The 19447-nt window shown below is 39.6% G+C and overlaps 3 protein-coding genes across 4 annotated transcripts in view; all 3 read left to right on the top strand.

Annotated features, from left to right (window-relative positions):
* Positions 1–4296, top strand: part of LOC125847223 (uncharacterized) — a 923078-nt gene extending 918782 nt beyond the window's left edge. The window contains exons 6-7 of the mRNA XM_049526888.1: positions 3329–3375; positions 3714–4296. Of these exons, the coding sequence (XP_049382845.1) occupies positions 3329–3375; positions 3714–4296 (630 nt within the window). The remainder of the gene's footprint in view (positions 1–3328; positions 3376–3713) is intronic.
* The window catches only part of LOC125849128 (pterin-4-alpha-carbinolamine dehydratase 2, mitochondrial), a 179353-nt gene that overhangs the window by 112586 nt on the left and 47320 nt on the right, over positions 1–19447 (top strand). The window lies entirely within an intron of this gene.
* On the top strand, positions 4309–4641 carry LOC125847220 (uncharacterized). The gene has a single exon (XM_049526887.1). The coding sequence runs from the start codon at positions 4309–4311 to the stop codon at positions 4639–4641; it is 333 nt and encodes a 110-aa protein (XP_049382844.1).

Genomic DNA, 19447 nt, shown 5'->3' with positions numbered 1-19447 from the left:
GGGCATTACATTTTAGTGATCATGCCATTCATACCTCTAAACCTCTGGGAGGGTATATTGGGTCCTCTAGATGGGGCATATACATTAGACTCCACGTTTAGCTCACGTTGTTTTATGTCGATTATTAGTAGCTCCCACAGTCAAATTCTATTACATTGACCAGGTTATCAGTTACTTAAGTACCAAAGGTTGCTTTCGGTTGGTTTCATAATGGAGTTGTTCACTACAAGTTATCAGCGCTCAGCGTTGTCTTAGATTGAACGTTGACTTATCTTATTGCCGTTCAATCTCTAAGGCGGGTTTCCACTGAAAACGGAATAGTGTTCGTTTCCAAAGGTGAACAAAGCCCTAGCTTCTAGAGTTCGCTGCTTTTCCCAGGCTGGCCAGAGAAATGCTTATACTGCTCGCCTTTGTTTGATATGTTCATGCAGTACCAATACAAACGAAAACTACACCAAAGTGGAAGGGCCAGTATAGAAGCTAGAAGTAGCTAGCCTATAGTAGTCAGCCTAACCAAAGCCTCACGACAATTTCAGTATTCAGTTTCAGCATGCTATAATATTGGTCATTGCATTCAATTAGTTCATGTTTAGTATTTCCTGTATAGTATTATGCTTATCTTACATCATTGCTCAATTATATGTTTGTTCAGTTATGTATATTGTTCAGCTTTATTCTATTTTACATGCTTTGTACCTTTCAAGTTCTGACACATACTCTGTGCTACATCTTCTCGTGATGTAGGTTCAAGTCCTCAACAGTCATATCACGCATTGATTGGTTCCCGATCTCCAGTTCAGCAGCATCAGTGGTGAGTTGATATACTGTGAGTTTATGTTATTTTTAATACATTTCACTTAAGAGTTATGTGTGTCTAGGTCCATTTTGTATTGTTTTTTACATTTTTACCATGTTTGCAAGAAATATGTTCAGACGTGGAAACTGAGAGATACAGATGAAGGATGTGCTAAAAAGAGCATCTATGGAGGTGATCTACGAATCGTAGGTCCATTCACGCTCCGTAGATGATGACAGTAGATGGGCAGGCAAGGCTTAAAGGAAAATTAGGGAACTCTTGACCAAGTGTGGAACCACGGTTGCAAACCACAGACCGTAGATTGATCAACGGGCCGTACTGTTGCTCCGTCAAATGATTCAGAGAAGGGGTTCCAGTACACGATTTTGAAGATTCTAAGTATGGAGCTACGGAGGAGGATCTACGAACAGTGGATCAAACCACGGTCCGTACTGTTGATCTATCGTTTCCATCAAAGATGATGATTTTGAAAGGTGAAAATTTGCCAAAGTCCAGAGTCACGGAAGGGACCTACGGAATGTAGGTCAATCCACGGTCCGTAGGTCAGTGTCGTAGATCAAAGACGCATCCTAAAACATTATTTCCTTATTTCGTTTCCTTTTAAGTTAGGACTTATTTTTCTATAGATAGGGCATGTAAACCTCATTTTTGGGGTGTGAGACTTTATTACTTTTATTCTAGTTCTTGACTTTGGGAGATTAACTTGCAACTTTAGCAATTCTTAATTTCCTAAGTTCGTTTTGAAGATTTTGACTTTGCAATTCAAGTTGAGATTCTGGGTTTCTTCTACTGATTACGTAAGCTCATGATTTCTTCATCTAAAAATATGAATTGTGTTCTTGCTATTATAGGTAACTAAATCCACAACTAGGGATTGTGGGAACCATGAGCGATTAACAACGTATGAATAGTAACTAAGTAATTCTTGAATAGTGTTATTGCATGCATTGATAATTCTTTCGCTAAGAAATCTTTTTAACGGTGGCCAACATTAGAACTTGCCTCGTTACTACTTGTCGGACCAAGGAGGCAATTAACGAGAAAAGAATTATCAACATAGATGTAGTGTGATACTATCTAATGTCGATTGGTGCTTGGGTGAAAACTAAGCCATACATCGATGTGATTTCTAATATGAGGTAAAGGGAAGGGTTAGTAAATTATACACACGTAGCCGGACCAAGGCGCGGGGTGAAATTCTCTTGATGCCGGACCAAGGATTTAGAGATACCTAACTTATCACTTTGCATTTAATACACTAGGAAATGATTGCTATAACTAGGATTACCGCATTATAAGCTTATGGGGAACACGTTCACCCTAGTTACTTTCTCATCTTCATAACAACTAAAGTTTGAATCTTGTTCATCGATTACTTACATAATTTCTAGAATTTGTTTCACAAATCCCCCCTTTAATTACTTGTTTTTTGAAATACATTGACTAAACGAATATAATCATGGTTAAAGTTAAGTCTAAACCATATTCCTCATGGGATCGACCCCAACCTACAAGTTGGGTTCTTTACTTGATAACGATCGCTTAAGCTTCTTTAGGGAGGTGTAATTTGAGCGTATCAAATTTTGGAGCCGCTGTCGAGGAATAAGGATTTTAGATTAAGTTTAACTACATTATTGAACTTTAGTGAAATATATCCTAATTTTACTTTTTCTCTTGTTTTTGTCTCTCTCAGGTTCCTACTCTAGTGTATGCCAAGTACACGGAGTCAAGGAGAAGCACTTACTCCCTATGATCCAGAACTAAACTGAACTTTGCGGAGAATGAATAATCAAGGAGTGCCCACTAATCCTATCGGAGGAGAAGTAGGTGATGGTGTTGGGTTGCAGCCTCCAGGACCAAGACTGCATGTTACTTATTGGGTCAACTTTAATACTGCTGATTCTGACAGACCTCTTGTCCTACCTCCTCTACCGCCGGAGCATACATTTGTGGTGACTAGCAGTTTGATGCAGATGCTTACAGCAATGGGATTGTTTGCAGGTGTGGCATCGGACGATCCACATGCTCACATAGTCAAGCTAAAGAGTGTTTGCAAAAGTTGTATGGGTCGACTAGACCTAGACATGGATGTCATTGGATTGCGATTATTCCCTCTATCATTGACCGACGATGTTGCTGTGTGGTTTAATGAGCTTCCTAATAATCCAATCTACACATGGAACCAATTGAATGATGCATTCCTAGAAAGATTCTTTCCGGTGTCCAAGAATCTGAACCACAAAGATAAACTCAACAATTTTGTAGCACTACCTGGAGAGTCCGTGAGTAGTTCTTGGGACAGGTTCACTACTTTCATACGAGGTGTTCCGAATCATCGAATTGATGATGAGTCACTGAAGGAATATTTCTATCAAGGTCAGGATGACAACAGTAAGGCAGTGCTTGATACTATTCCTAAAAGTTCATATGGTGAGTGCACTTTTGAGCAAATTGCGGAGAAGCTAGAGAAGATCTCTTGGAACAATAAAGCTTGGAGCACTAGAAAGTCAGATACTGGGAGGAACACATTTACCATTCAAGCTACAAACAACCAGTCGGTAGATGAAATTCATGAGGAGATGGCTCAGATGAGAACCGAATTGGGGTTGGTGTTGAAGAATGTGAGCGGAGGTGCGGAGAAGGTAAATACTATGAATTATTTGACTAGAGATCAACCACCGATCGAGGAGTGTTACTATGAAGAAGATACTTATGCGGTGAATGATCAGACGGGGGGTTTTCGACCAAACACCCAAGGTTCCAATATGGATAATTGGCGCCAAGGTCAAGGAAACGAAGGTCGGAACTATGGAAACTACAACCGAGAGGGTCAATATGTCTGGGATGTGAACTATAATTGCGACAATAACTATAACCGGAATAACTATGGTACCAGGAATGAGAGAGTTGGGCCCTACGTCCCTCCTGGGAATAAGGAATCTTGCAATAGGGAAGCTGGGGATAGTATGTCGCGTGTTGAGGAGGTGATGCAAAAGATGTTGGAGAAATTTGACACTACTGATCAGAATCTGAAAGAGACGCGCACTGAGTTGTCCGTAATTGGCCAGAAAATTAATGCCCATGAAGTGTCCATAGAGCTACTTGAGCGGCAGTTTAGTCAGTTGTCTGCTATTGTGAATACACGCCAACTGGGCATGCTTCCCAACAACACCATCCAGAATCTGAAGAATGATGGGCATTGTATTGCATTCACGACTCACGAAGGAAAGCAAATTATTGACCCCCCCATGCCATCTGATGTAGAAAGAGTGGTAGAAATAGATGGTGATGAGATTGAGGTTACCGAAGAGACTAAAAATGCCATAGAGAAGGAAGCGGAGATAGCACAAAAGGTTATTCCCATGCCTAGACCTCCACCTCCTTTCCCACAGAGGTTAGTGCAGAAGGCTGAAGAAGGAAAGTACCGCAGGTTCATAACTATATTGAAACAGTTTTCCATCGATGTCCTTTTGATATAAGCTTTGAAGCAAATGCCTGGGTATGCAAAGCTCATGAAGGACTTGGTGACCAAAAAGAAGGCTGTCAGTTTTGAGAGCGATGAGAGGTTGCAGCATTGTAGTGCCATTTCTACGAGGTCACTGGTACAAAATAAAGAGGATCCTAGAGCTTTCACTATTACATGCACCATCAGTAAGATGCACTTTGCGAAAGCTTTGTGTGATTTGGGTGCCAGTATTAACTTGATGCCATTGTCGAATTATAAGAAGTTGGGTTTAGGAGCTCCAAAACCAATCGCGATGCATTTACTTATGGCTGATAGAACTGTGAAAATCCCATTGGAGTGCTTCAAGTTGTCCTTGTGAAAGTGGGGCCGTTCATTTTTCTGGTAGACTTTGTTATAGTTGATTGCGAGGTTGACTTTGACTTAGGGAGACCATTCCTTGCTACTGGGCGTGCCTTAGTCGATATGAAGAGAGGGCATATGAAGTTCCGACTGAATAAGGAAGAGGTGACTTTTAACGTCTATAAGTCTATAAAGCAGGAAAGTGATCTTAAATCAGTATCAATGGTGAGTCACACTTTTGGAAGAGGTGTTGGAGTGTTTAATAAGGATAATTTAGGTGAAGCCTTGCGCACGGAGAAGAAGCGACATGCTCAAAAGACAGAAAAGCGCAAACTAGCTCCTGGTGATCTGGTATTGTTTTATAAATCAAAGTTGTGTTGTTTTCCGAGCAGATCCAAGTCCCAAAGGACTGGACCATTGAGAGTGACCCAAGTGTCCCCACATGGAGTGGTTGAGCTCTAGAAAAGGAGTGGGACAAGGTTCAAAGCCGACCAACGGAGGATAAAAAGCTACATGGGAAATTCTGAGAGTGTAAATGAAGTGATAGAGGCATGGCATCTTGATAAAGTCTGAGTAATCAAGGGACCTACGTCGTGCTGCGGCGTTAAATCAAGTGCTTCTTGGGAGGTAACCCAAGATGTAAAATCTAGCCAACTATAGGTTTTTCTTTTCGATTTTGGAGTTTTCTTCGTTTATTTGAATTTTTTTAATCCTTTAGATAGGTGTTTTATTTTTTGTATTAGTGTTGGCTTGATATAGCATAGGATCTGTGTCTAAAAAGTGTCCAGAAATTGTAAAAAGAAAGGCCTAACAGTTGCTACATGTGCAGGGATGAAAAGCCAAATCAGTAGAAAAAGGACTGTGCAGAGGTCTACGGACCCCATCAACGGTCCGTGGGTCAATCCACGGACCGTGAATGGTTTCTGTAGATCCCAGGTATGTATCCTAAATTTGTCCAAGTATGGGTGCCTCTAGCAGTATGAGAACTACTGATGTTGTAGTGAGAGATGATGTTCGCACTGTTGATGGTGCTGTGATGAGAGATGCGGGCACTATTGAGGGTGACCCAAGTGTTGATCCAGCAGGCTCCAGAAAACAAGACCCACCCACTTATTGATGAGTCTTCGGCGCTATGCGTCACAGGTTTGCTTCACCCATTCCTTTACTCTTTACTTTTTGTGCTTTGGGGACAAGTACACTCTATTTTGTTGGGGGTGGGGTAAACGGATTGTAAGTGTTAGGGTAAAGTCTGAGTAACCCAACTCATAATCCTCTCTTGGGGTTTTCTTGCCTGTGTTCTTTTTCCCCAAGAGACTTCTTAATTTCTGTTGAACCGGCATGTGTTAGGATTGTATGTGTAGAAGCATGAGAAAGGATGAAGCATGATGGCAAAATCTTTTTGAAAAAATGATACCTGTCCAAAATTTGTGATATGTGCTAAAATCTGTAAACTAGAATAAGTTGAATGTGTTGGCTCTAAGTATGACATGATAATGAACCAACTTGATGGCATGACTTAAGCTAAAACTTAAACTGGGTAATCTGATAATCTGATAAAGAAACTATGTGCCAAGAGTGTGTGAGAATAGCTAATTGTTCAAATAGTCTTTGTGCCAATCTAGAACTTACCTGGTTAGTCCTAATAAGATAATCTACTCTAGAGGAAAGGAAATGATCATAGGCCCTTGTTCTGATAAGTTTGCAAATTGCCTAAAAAGAATCCAACCAAATGAAATTAATGCTCTCTTTGATCCTAATGCTTTGAGCCTAAATTAGATCATTTCTTTCTAAACCCCTAACTCACCTTACCATAATCAACTTTGTTGGCCCCGGTCCCTCCTTGGACATGTGCACCTCGACTTAGGCCAGAAGCCTAAGTTGAGGGTGGCTAATGTAAAAAGTGACCGCAATCTTGGCCCTGATCCGACTTCTGGTATTGTGCACCTCAATCAATGGAAAATCCATAAGTTGAAGGTGGCTATGAAAGTATGAAAGAGGAAACCGAAAGAAAAATGGGTATGAAAAGAGTTTGGTGTTGAAAAAAAAAAGGAGAGGATGTGGCTTTGTGCAACCGAAAGTAAACAAAAGTGTTGAAAGCTAATGAAGAGAATAAAATGCAAGAAAAAAAAGAAAGGGAAAAATAAAGAGCTGCAAAATCGAAAGCCACATCCATGGTTTAAAGGAATCAAGGGAAAGAACAAAAAATGGTAGGATGTCAAAAATAGGGCAAAAAGAGATAGAAAGCCTACTGTATTGTCAAGGAGGGAAGAAAGTCACTAAAAAGCACCCAAATGTACCACACCTGACCCTCAGCCTACGTTACAAGCCAAGAAAGTCCTATAGTGATCCTAGAACCTAGTTTGGAGAGTTTAAGCGGTAAAAATAAGGGCAAGCCTATGGTATTGAGCACTGACTGTACTGGAAATTACTTCTGAATGTGATTGTTGAATGAATTCTTGTACTCAAATCATATTCATTGTGTGAAAAAAAAAGGATTTCGTGATTTGATCCGCACAAGTCAACTTGTTGAGTCTGAGAGAAAAGATTTGCACTCAAAAAAAGAGTCGGAGTAGAGAGCCATGTGATTGCTTATGCTTGAATTACTTGCTTCTATACATGTGTCGTTCAGAGTCTTAGTGTGTCACTTGAGGAAAAACAACGAATTTAAGTTGAGGGTGTTGATATACCGTGACTTTACGGTATTTTTAATACATTTCACATAAGAGTTGTGTGTGTCTAGGGCCATTTTGTATTGGTTTTTATGCATTTTTACCATGTTTGCAGGAAATATGTTCAGACGTGAAAACTGAGAGACACAACTGAAGGATGTGCTGAAAAGAGCATCTACGGACCGTAGGTCCATTCACGCTCTATAGATGATGACCGTAGATGGGCAGGCAAGGCTTGAAGGAAAATCAGGGAATTCTTGACCAAGTGTGGAACCACGATTGCAAACCACGGACCGTAGATTGAGTGAGTCCTCATTCTTCGAGGACGATTGACATGCTATCTTTTATACTTTCACTCTTTTAGTTTCAGTTTTGCTAGACTTAGTTTGGGACATGTCTCAACATCTCTAGTCAGTTAGAGGCTTTCACTCAGACATAGTTAGATTCAATTTTAGCTGTGGAATTTGATAATTCAGTTGTCATTAAATCACAGTTTATTTATTCGGACTTAGTAATCGGTATTCCCCATCATTTCAATTTATCTCATGATTTAATCTTCCGCACAGTATGTCTATTATGTTGAAAATTTTAAGTATGCTTATGATATGCCAACTCAGGGTTAGCTTGGGGTCACTCGTGATCCTAGGTCCCGTGTTTACGTCCTGGAGGTAGCTTCGGGGTGTGACACTTTCTTATGAAAAAGGTCTGGTTGATATTTTAGACCAACAAGTTAAGAAGTTGAGAAACAAAGAAGTTGCCTCCGTGAAAGTGTTGTGGAGGAATCATTTAGTTGAGGGTGCTACTTGGGATGCCGAGGCCGAGGCCGATATGATGTCCCGATATCGTCATTTTTTTCCTTCTACTCCTATTCTAACTTGAGGTATTGAGTTCCTCATGGTTTACTCTTTTGGTGTCATGTGTCTTAGATATTCCCATGATTCCTCATTTTACGCATGTTCAATTAAACTTGAATTTTGAAAGAAAATGATTTAATATGATTGATTTTTCCTCTGATATATGCATTTGAGTATGAGTTGCATATGGATTTCATGATATGATAATAAAAGTATGTTTTAGCTTGTAGTTAATATTTCCTCCTCGGATATGTGCATTTATATAATTACTTGCATGATTGGCTGCTAGTTTTGAGTCTTTTCTTTCATAAGATGATTAGAATTCCATTCAAGGACGAATGTTCCCAAGGGGGAGATAATGTAACACCTCGGAATCTAGTAGGCTAAGGAAGGGACTAAGTGAAAAGTCTCAAGCTAAGGATTTGAGCCTGGGCATCCTTCACGAAGGCCCAGATGGGCCATGAAGGGCACCATGAGGCGTGGTGTATCCTATGGTGGCTCACAGTGTTGAGCCAAAGAGGGATCCCCTCCCACGAGCACCCAAACGGCTTGTGAATAGCCCAACGGGCTATGGTGATGGTCATGGAGGGGAGGAAGTAGATACCATAAAAGTTGACCCTCTACACGAGCCACCTGACGGCTCAAGGAAGTGGTTGTGGGGTGCGTGGGTTTTTGGGGAAGATTTGGAAGCCATTGTTCAAAGGGCCACGGCAGCCTAGACGACTCGTGGACCCTTGGACAGCTCGTGAAGCCTGCCGTGTGGGGGTTGTGTTAGCTGTAAGTTAAGGGGAAGTTGGGTCTTTTCCAGATTTATTTAAAACAATACTATGTCGTTTTACCCATGCCTAGGACCCCTATATAAGTGATTTTAACCCCAAATTCAACCCATTCAAGTCATACTCTTAAATTCACCAAAAGAAATTGGGTTCTTCCCCTCCAAAATATTTCTCTCTCTAGAAGAAGAAGAAGAAGAAGAATGGCTGAAGATAGGGCTCAAGGTCAAGTCTACAATTGTTTTTGGGCTTTGATAGCGAGGTATGATAGCTTTTCATCCATGGAATCCTTGCATCCATGGAGCCCCCAAGTTCTCCAATTGAAAAGTAGAAATTCCACAATTTGTGTTAGGGTTTCTTCTAAGTTGTGGGTCTTTATGAAAGATGATTCTATTGATTGATTTATGATTGATTATGCATGAATTGAGAGGATTCTATGCTTTTATGATGAAATTCCATGTACCATGCTTAACCTATGTTTCTAAGAGGAAATTAATTAAAATGGATTTTATTCTATGGAAGGAGAATTTATGGATTTATGTGTGTTCTTATAGGATAAATAAGATACAATATGAATTGCTTTGAGATTGAAGCATATGTGATGATGTCACGACCCGGGGTTACCCCTAGACGTAACATGGAGTAGTTGCACCCAAAGGGCTCGCATACAAGCCATTAGCATAATCATACACATAATGTCATAAGAAATAATGCGGAAAATTAAAACATTTCTAAACAGAAGCCAAACTTCAAATTTCATATATAAAGAGTTGTAAAAATACTAGACTTGTCTCATCAAAAACCATCTAAACATAAGAGTACGAAATTAGGGACTTAACCCTTTACATCAATGAAAATCTTAACATAATAAAGTATGACTAAAACTAAGACTGAAATAACATCTGGTCCTCGAGCTGGAGGACTCACCAAAAATTAGGGAATAGTCGACCCAAGCTTTTCTTTGAAGAAGAAAGTGATGAATCAACGTCCGGGACCTGTACTCATATTATGAAGAAAAGAAGGGGTTAGCACAAATATGTACTAAGTATGGAAACATTCATAAAACATGTAAATATGCTAAATAGGACATTCTTCTTGGAAGTATGCATTTATCAAGTTTGGAAAGTCAATATGCATTTTCAAACATAGAAGACAAGTTATAGTCACAATACACTCATAACATAGTAATATCAATATCTTAGCAACCTCTAAGAAAACTTGTGCAATGTATGGTTGGCATCCCATAATACCAACCTTACTAAGCATTCCTTGAAGACACGTATTCATTACCACAATCTTCAAGCTTACCATAATCCATAGTCATAAATGAGGAACTATACAAGTACATGAACCAAACATAAGGAAATTCATCTATTCATATATAATCATACCATAAGGAAACCATTCCACAACATCCTAATAAGTCTCCTTGTGCAATGTAAAAGTGAAGTCCCATACCCACTCCTACCAAGTAAACCCATTAAGAAGTCATAGTGTAGTTCCTATCATATTAATTATCTTATTGTTCTTAGGGAATATTAGCCATAACCGACATAGACCATGTGAGATACATGGAATCAGTTGTCATATAACCCCACACCGAAATAAGGCGTTCTTACTTGTTGAAGGTAGAACTAATTATATTTAACTTCTAAGTGGATCCACTAGCTAAGTCCTATGTTTGGCACATAGTTATGGGATAGGGAGATTGCTACTAGAAACCCAACCTATTGCATTAGCGGAGGAGCTTCCATCTTATGAGTTTACTATAGATGACCCAACCTACTGCATTATCAGAGGGGCCTTTTCCTCATTTTCCATATCCACTCGGTACTAAGCATTATTTCCCAATTATACATAATTAGTATGGAACTGTATCTACATGTGAGAAGGCATACTTTATCCTTCGTGCAATACATCTCACTAAATAGCTCATAGATTCATTTAAGTGAGAACTACCTTTCACGTTAGAATCATCATTTTAGGGTGAGTAACTTTCACCTCATTATTCATAGTGTTTTCATGAGAACTAGCCCTTTAATAAACAAAACAACATCAACATCATCCTAGAAAATGTATACATAAACATGTGTAAGGATATGGAATTAGTCTTCCAACAACACCTCAGTCCATACAATAGTCATAGGATTCTCACCTTTCAAATGAGTTCATAAATTCATCAATAGCTATCAACAATCATGAACAAGGCAAGGTTTCATAACCAAATTAACATAACCACAATACATAGTAGAAATCACCTTGCATCATTACCTTCATTAAACTTCATGAAATTGGGGTCATGGGGTAGTTCATGTGTTCATGGGGAGTTTTACTAAAAAAATCACCATTAAAATGTCAAACCATCCATAATATACATCAAATAATATAATGAAAATGTTTTTAGGCAGAACCCATGACTAGAATGAAAACCCTAGTTTTTGAACAATCAAAACCCATTTTCGAAATTGAGTTGAGAGGGCTTCATGGAGGAAAGTATTCCATAAATCAAGGTCCCCATACATTGTTTGATGTTAACCCACAAAATTTTAGTGAAGATCTTGACGCTTGAACCCTAATCTTGACCTTCTTCTTTGTTCTTCAATGGAGGAACTTATTAGAGAGAGAAGAGAGAATTTGGAAGATATTTTTGGAGTTATGAGAGTTAAAAGACTTTTTTAATAATTAAAAATACTTTAATATACTTAAAACAACTAAATATAACCGTCCCACACCCGAACTTAATTAATTAGTAAATTACCAAACTATCCTCACCTAGGTCGAGTCCTTGAAAGCTAAGGCTGTACTTACGACTCCCATCTACGGGGCGTGAGTCATTCCACACCTCGTGGTCTTTGTCTCGTGAATGAAGCTGCATTTGGCAGCTTTTGGAGCAATCTTTTGGCTCTCACCAATGACCTTTGTGGGGGTCCTTGGGGGAGCCTTGCCTTGACGTATAAGCTTTAGGAGCTTAGTACTAGGTTAGGGAACTTATATTATGACTCGAATCTTAACGTTAACTGACTAACCTCCTTGAACATTAACATTAGTTCACATGCTTAGGCTCTAGATTAACTTATCATTTTCCGGAGTGTTACATTATCTCCCTCTTAGGAACATTCTTCCTCGAATGACACTTTAAAACACATTAAGGGGGGTTAACGACTCAAGACTAGCAACCCAACAACATGCCACATTAACAATGCACAAAATACAAGAGAAACATCACTCCACCTCAAGACATAATCAATGCAATCACAAGGACGTAGGAACTACATCTACAATCCATTATGCACACAACATTATCATTTCACATCATCTTAGGAGGAAATACCTTCTCCATGCAACAAGCTCAACACAATTAATCAATAAAGAGCCATCTAGCCATATCATAAAAAGTATAGCACACGTGTTCATTAGTTCACCTCATGAAGCCAAATATGCAATCATTATGCTAAAATGCAGCCCCAAATGAGGAATACATAAATCATGAAAAGTGAATACATGCTAAACATGGATTCTCACAAGAGCGTGCACACATAAGAAAATTAGAAAGAAAACCCATAGTGCAATTATTCTGAAATACCAACCCAAGAACTAATTACCTCAAGTAGGGGTAGGAGTAGAAGGAAAAAGATAAGTATAGCGGGAGTTCATATCGACCTCAGCCTCCTAAGTAGCACCCTCAACTAAGTGATTCCTCCAAAAGACTTTAACAGAAACTACCTCTTTGTTCCTTAACTTCCTAACTTGCCGGTCTAAAATCTCTATCGGAACTTCTTCATAGGAAATATTCTTATCAACTCCTAAACCCTCTAAGGGAAGGATGGATATTGGATCACCAATGCATTTCTTGAGCATGGAGACATAGAACATTGCGTGAACCAGAGCCAACTCACTGGGTAAGTCCAATTAATATGCAACTTTTCCCATATGCGTCAAGATTTGGTATGGCCCCACATTTAGAGGAATAAGTTTCCCTTTCTTGCCAAACCTCATCACACCCTTCATAGGTGAGATTTTTAAGTAGACCCAATCACCATTCTTGAATTCAAGATCCCTTCTTCTATTGTCGGCATAGGACTTTTGCCGACTTTGAGCCGTCTTCAACCTCTCTCTAATGAGTCAAACATTTTCAATGGCATCATAAACTAGATCGGGACCAATTAGATCAAACTCACCTACTTCAAACCAACCCACCGTAGATCTACACCTCTTACCATAAAGTGCTTCAAGCAGAGCCATGGCAATGCTTGAGTGGTAACTATTGTTATAGGCAAATTAAATCGATGGAAAATGATCATCCCAATTTCCCTTAAAATCAATCACACACACCCTCAACATATCCTCTAAGGTCTGAATGGTCCATTCCTCTTAACCATCCATCTGAGGGTGGAAGGCGATACTAAGTTTAACATTGGTTCCAAGCCCTCCTTGCATGCTAATACTTGGTAGAGTAAGCACGTACATTTAGTAACAAACTCATATTAGAATACTCACTTTAATGCTCTAGGGAGTAGCAAAATCACCTATGGATCAGTCACTACCAAGGTCACTTAGAAAGTTTACTTTTTGTAATGCAAGTGTTGGATTCATGCCAAAGAAATAGGAAATCGAATAGTGTTACATACCTTGCTATACAATTCAAAAAGTATGACTTAAGCTCCTTCTCTTCAGATTACTAATCTACAATAAAATAAGTTGTAAGGCCAGTATTAGTAGCTAATCAATCAATTTGAGCTACTTGATCTCACCAAAATAATAACCACGCAATAAGCATGCAATTTATCTAGTCAATGTTTCTTTCCTTCCCTTTCCCTTAAATCGCTTCTATATACTGTACAACCTTCGTATCAGGTCCTCCCCAAACCTCCCTGCAATATTTAAGTCATTTAATGTCTCCATAACTTACCCGCACATCCAATCACATCCCTTATCATAACATACATAAAATAATCCTTAAACATAATAATGTAACAGAAGAAATATGAATCATGGTTTCTGATCAGCAGCACTTGAAGAGTTAACATTACTTTTAAGGTGCTCAAACAAGCTCATGACTGAAGTTGAAGAGGACTCCCCTCCATGGCTGTCCCAACATACACTAATCACCAGAACATCCTCCCCAATATTACACCATGTAAAAGTAACAATTTCCAACTCACTAACACATACCAAGTGTCCTAATTAAATCAAGAACAAGAGGGAGAAAATTGAAGTAGCTTACCTTGCTGGACAGAACTATCACTTGCTAAGACTTGGATTCTTCAAGGTAAAGGTTGTCCTCCTTAACTTGTCTTAAATTATACCTTACAATAGCTTGAACTCCCTAGTATTCAAGAACCCTAATGGTATTTAATGGTTGTTGTATGAAGCTAAGAGAGAAAAGAGAGAAAATCTCTAGAAATCAGATTTTTGGCAAAGTAAAAATGGTTGGAAAAAGCTGATATCAATCCCTTTTAAAGGGACCTACTTTGGCTGACTTTCTCACTCATTTTGGGCCATAATTTTTCAAGTAGGTGACCCACCTACTTGGAATTTTCACTTGGGCATTTTTGGACTTAAGAACATTGGGCATTTTGCCACCTTTCTTGTACTTCTTTTGCAGCCAAACATGTGTCTTTAATTTAGGCCACACATTTAAGTAGGTGATGCACCTACTTTTCCATTAAAATTATTTCTTGTGGGGTTGAAAAGATTCGGCCTTGGCTGTCCATTTTCCCCTTATTGTTCTATTCAGCTTGGGCCAGATTAATGCAAGTAGGTGTAGTGTACTTGGCCCAATAACATGGTCAAAAGAGTCTTAGTAGGTGATGCACCTACTTGGTCCTTTGGGCTAGTCAATAAGTCAAAGTAGGTGATGCACCTACTTGTCATCTACTAGCTTAGTGAAGTCAAGCAAGCACCTTAATATTTTATTCCATTTCTAGACCTTAATACCTTTAACTTAACTTAAAACATATATATACTATGTCACTATAAACTTTACACTCAAATACCAACTTATGATCTCAAGTTTAAATACTTCCATCGACTTCAACTTAATCGGGTCACATTAAAATCTACGGACAATTCACTTTAAATCTATTCTATTGTCACTAGTTGCATAGGAAACTGAGTCCATAACTATACCACAAGGAAGTTCGTTAAGCATAATAAATAGAACTAGTACACATAGAATACGGGGTGTTACATCCTGCCCAGGGGCAAATGGCTAGCATGGGTCGGTCCCAATTGGTATAGAAGGGTGGTAGCTCAAGGGCGAAAGCCTAGCATGGGCCGATCCCAATTGGTATAAGAGGGTGGCAGCTCAGGGGTGAAAGCCTAACATGGGTTGATCCCAATTTGTGGAATTATGAGGACAACATCTCAAGGGTTAAAATGCCTAGCATGGGTCATCCTCTTCTACCGCTGATCAGCTGGTCATTTGTATCATATGCCTTATAAATATTATAATGAAAAGAAAAGTAAAGAAAAAATGTAACATACACGATTCCAGAAGTATAAGCAAAGGTGGTCTATAATCCTTATTTATTGCTATTTAATTTCACTTGAGCTCTCAATTTACATATGGTTGTATTATGCCTTACATATTCAGTACATTATTTCATACTGACGTCCCTTATTGAGGATGTTGCATTTCATGTTGCAGGTACAAGTACTCAACTAGTAGATCTCCCCAATAGAAGCTCATGATACTCAGTAGTTGTTGGTGAGCTCCAGGTTGATTCGGCGTTTTGCTGAGTCTTTACTATATGTACTCATAGTGGTACAGTCATGGATTCCAGTAGAGGCTTTGTAGACATTGTAAAGCTATCATCTGTATTCATAGTTTCACTTGTCACATGTATCAGTTCAGCTAGTAAATATGTGTTGTATATGAAGCTTCTAATCAGTAAATCTATATGCATAGTAGTTTACTTTCTAATCACAGGTCACTTGTAAATCATGTGTTCATATGGTACTTGTCCGCCTTACCTAGGGTTGGGATGTGACAGAGGCAACCCCATAACGAAGTCCATATTCACCTCCTCCCACTTCCAAGTGGAAAGATCTATATCTTCCAACAAACCTCCTGGTTTTTGGTGTTCAACTTTACTTGCTGACAATTTGGACATTTTGCCACAAAGCCCGCTATATCCTTCTTCATGCCATCCACCAATAGACCTCCCGCAGATCACTGTACATCTTGGTGACTCCCGAATGAATAGATTAGCACGAACCATGAGCCTCTTTTAGAATATGATTTCTCAAGCCATCAACATCCGGAAAACACAATCTACCTTGGTACCTAAGCACCCCATCTCCCCCTTGGGAGAAAGCCTCAACGGACTTGTTGAGAACCGATTATTTCAACTCTATCAAAATAGGATCAAGATGTTGCTTAGAGTTCACATCAACCACAACGGATGATTCTGAACTATGGTGAACCATGAATCCACCCTTCGAATAATCTACCAGCTGGACACCTAAATGGGCCAACCTATGCACATCGCGAACTAGTTCTTTCTTCTCATCTTCTACGTGAGCCATATTGCCCATAGTCATTCGACTTAAGGTGTCGGCAACTACATTAGCTTTGCCGGGGTGGTGAAGGACATTCATATCATAACCTTTTAAAAGTTCCAACCACCTCTTATGTCGGAGATTCAAATCTCTCTCACTAAACACATATTGGAGACTTTTGTGGTCAGTGAACACGTCAACATGGACCCCATATAAGTAGTGCCTCCAAATTTTGAAGGCAAAAGCTACCACCGCCGATTCTAGATCATGGGTCGGGTAATTCTTTTCATGTACTTTGAGCTGCCTCGAATCATACGCAACTACATTGCCATGTTGCATAAGGACACATCCTAGACCCACTCTGGAAGTGTCGCAATAAACTACAAACGCATCAGTACCCTCCGGTAAGGTCAACACCAGAGCGGTGGTTAGTCTACTCTTTAACTCCAGTAAACTCTTCTCACAAGTCTCAGACCACTCAAATTTGTATTTGTTTTGAGTCAAAGTTGTTAACGGTGAAGCAATAGATGAGAAATTTTCAACAAACCTTTTATAATACCCGACCAAGCCCAAATTCTTCGTATATCAGTGGAACTTAGAGGTATAGGCCAATTCTTAATCGCATCGGTCTTCTTAGGATCAACATATATACCTCGGCTTGACACTATATGACCGAGGAAAGCAACCTCAAATGCTCTTTAAGGACTTGCAAAACTAACCTCAAATGCTCCATGTGATCTCCCTCACTCTTAGAATAGATCAAAATATCGTCAATAAATAAGATCACAAATGAATCAAGGTATTGCCTAAACACCCCATTCATAAGATCCATAAAAGCTGCTGGAGCATTGGTTAGACCAAAAGACATCACTAAGAATTCAAAGTGAGCATACCTAGTTCGTAAAGCTGTTTTAGGAATATCAACATCTCTCACCCTAAGTTGGTGATAGCCCGAACGTAAGTCAATATTTGAAAAATAACTCGCCCCTTGAAGTTGGTCAAATAAATAATCAATCCTGGGGAGCGGGTATTTATTCTTTATAGTGACATTGTTCAGCTGGCGATAATCAATGCACATCCTAAGGGATCCATCCTTCTTTTTCACAAATAAGATCCGTGCACCCCATGGAGATATGCTTGGTTGAATAAAACCCTTATCTAGTAAATCCTTGAGTTGAGCCTTTAACTCTTTCAATTCAGTCGGGGCCATCCGGTAAGGAGGAATAGATATGGGTTTTATATCTGCTGTTAGATTAATGCCGAAGTCTATTTCCCATTCTGGAGGAATACCGGGCAAGTCATCAGGAAAAACCTCAGGAAACTCCCTCACTATGGGGACCGACTCTAAAGGAGGAGTCTCGGACTCGACGTCCTTAACCTTTAAAATATGGTAGATACAACCCTTAAAAATCATTTTACAAGCCTTTAGACACGAAATGAATCGACCTCTAGGAATTGAATTTCCCCCTTTCCATTCTAACACGGGCTCATCAAGAAACTGAAACTTCACTACCCGAGTTCTACAATCAATGGAGGCAAAGCAAGCATGCAACCAATCCATCCCCAAGATGACATCAAAGTCTAACATATCTAACTCTACCAAATCAACCCGAGTGACTCTATAAGGTAAAGAAATGGGACAATTTCTACACTCTTTTTGCAACAACTGAGACACCAACTGGGGTGGACACTAAAAAAGGTTCTATTAGAGATTCGGGGAGTACATCAAACTTCATAGCTACCGAAGGTGTAACAAAAAATAATGTAGCACCAGGGTCTAACAATGCATAAATATCAATGGAAAATAATTGTAACATACGGGTGACAACATCCGGGGATCCCTCTTGATCACTTCAGGACTGGAGAGCATAGAAGCGACTCTTCTTCGGAGCGTCCGAATTAGAACCATTTGTAGGGGCTTGATTACCCTTTATTCCCTTGGCCGAATAGGTTGGGAAATCTTTCAGTTGATGCCCACCCTTTCCACATCCATAGCACACACCCATACCGACAAGACATTTACCTTCATGTTTCTTACCATATTTTGCACAAGTAGGCCTCTCGACATATGAACCTCCTCCACTACCACTCTATGGCTTAGGAGTAGGCACCCTTTCTTTGTTGACATTAGAAGTGTTAGTGGTACCTTGATTAGAAAACCTCTTCTTACACTTTGGTTTGCCTTGAACCTCAAATCTACCTTTAGACGAATTGCTATCATCCACTCTTGTCCTCTTCACTTCTCTACCTACCTGCCTGAGCTTTTCTTCCTCAATTTGTTTTGCATGAACCATGAGGCGTGAAATGTTCATGATTGGAATGAGCATTGTTGAACGACACTCATTTACCACTAAAGCAGATATCCCCATAACATATTTATTCATCTTGGCCCTTGAGTCTGCCACTAAGGTTGGAGCATGCTTAGACAATTGCATGAACTTAAGGCCATATTATTTCACACTCATACCTCCTTGGCAAAGGTTTATGAATTCATGTATCTTCCTCTTCCTCAATTCTAGTGGGAAAAACCTATCAAGGAAAGCCGACTTGAATACTTCCCAATCAATCAGGCCCTCTCTCACGGCTCTCTCCCCTTTCCACTATTCATACCAAACATGAGCTACGTCCTTCAACTGGTAGGCGGCCAATTTCGCCTTCTCACGATTAGTCATTCCCATAGCATCAACCACTTTCAACACCTCATCTAGAAAGCCGTGTGGATCCTCATCCACTTTGGAGCCATAAAAGGTAAGGGGATTCGTCCTAGTGAAATCCCTAATCCTGGAAGCGGTTGTACTAGCATTCGAATTTGGTTGAACTCTCACATCCCTAGTGACTTGATCCGTCAAAGCCTGAGTCAGGGTCTGGAGAGCCGCCCAAATCTCCACATTAGTCATAGCTCCCGCCTCATCAGGCACTTGAGGATATAAAGGAGCTTGGGGAGGATTCCCCTTATTAAAATTTTCCTCTTGCCCTCTCCTTGCATTACCTCTCCTTGTATTCATTTCCTATAATCGTAAGAAAAG

This window comes from Solanum stenotomum, chromosome 12 (genome assembly GCF_019186545.1).
Source record: "Solanum stenotomum isolate F172 chromosome 12, ASM1918654v1, whole genome shotgun sequence".
NCBI lineage: Eukaryota > Viridiplantae > Streptophyta > Magnoliopsida > Solanales > Solanaceae > Solanum > Solanum stenotomum.
Note: the sequence above shows the minus strand (reverse complement) of the source record. Positions and strands in the feature narration are given on the sequence as shown.

Excerpts from the sequence above, each read along its gene's own strand:
- LOC125847220 (XM_049526887.1), top strand. The coding sequence starts at position 4,309 with ATGCCTGGGTATGCAAAGCTCATGAAGGACTTGGTGACCAAAAAGAAG.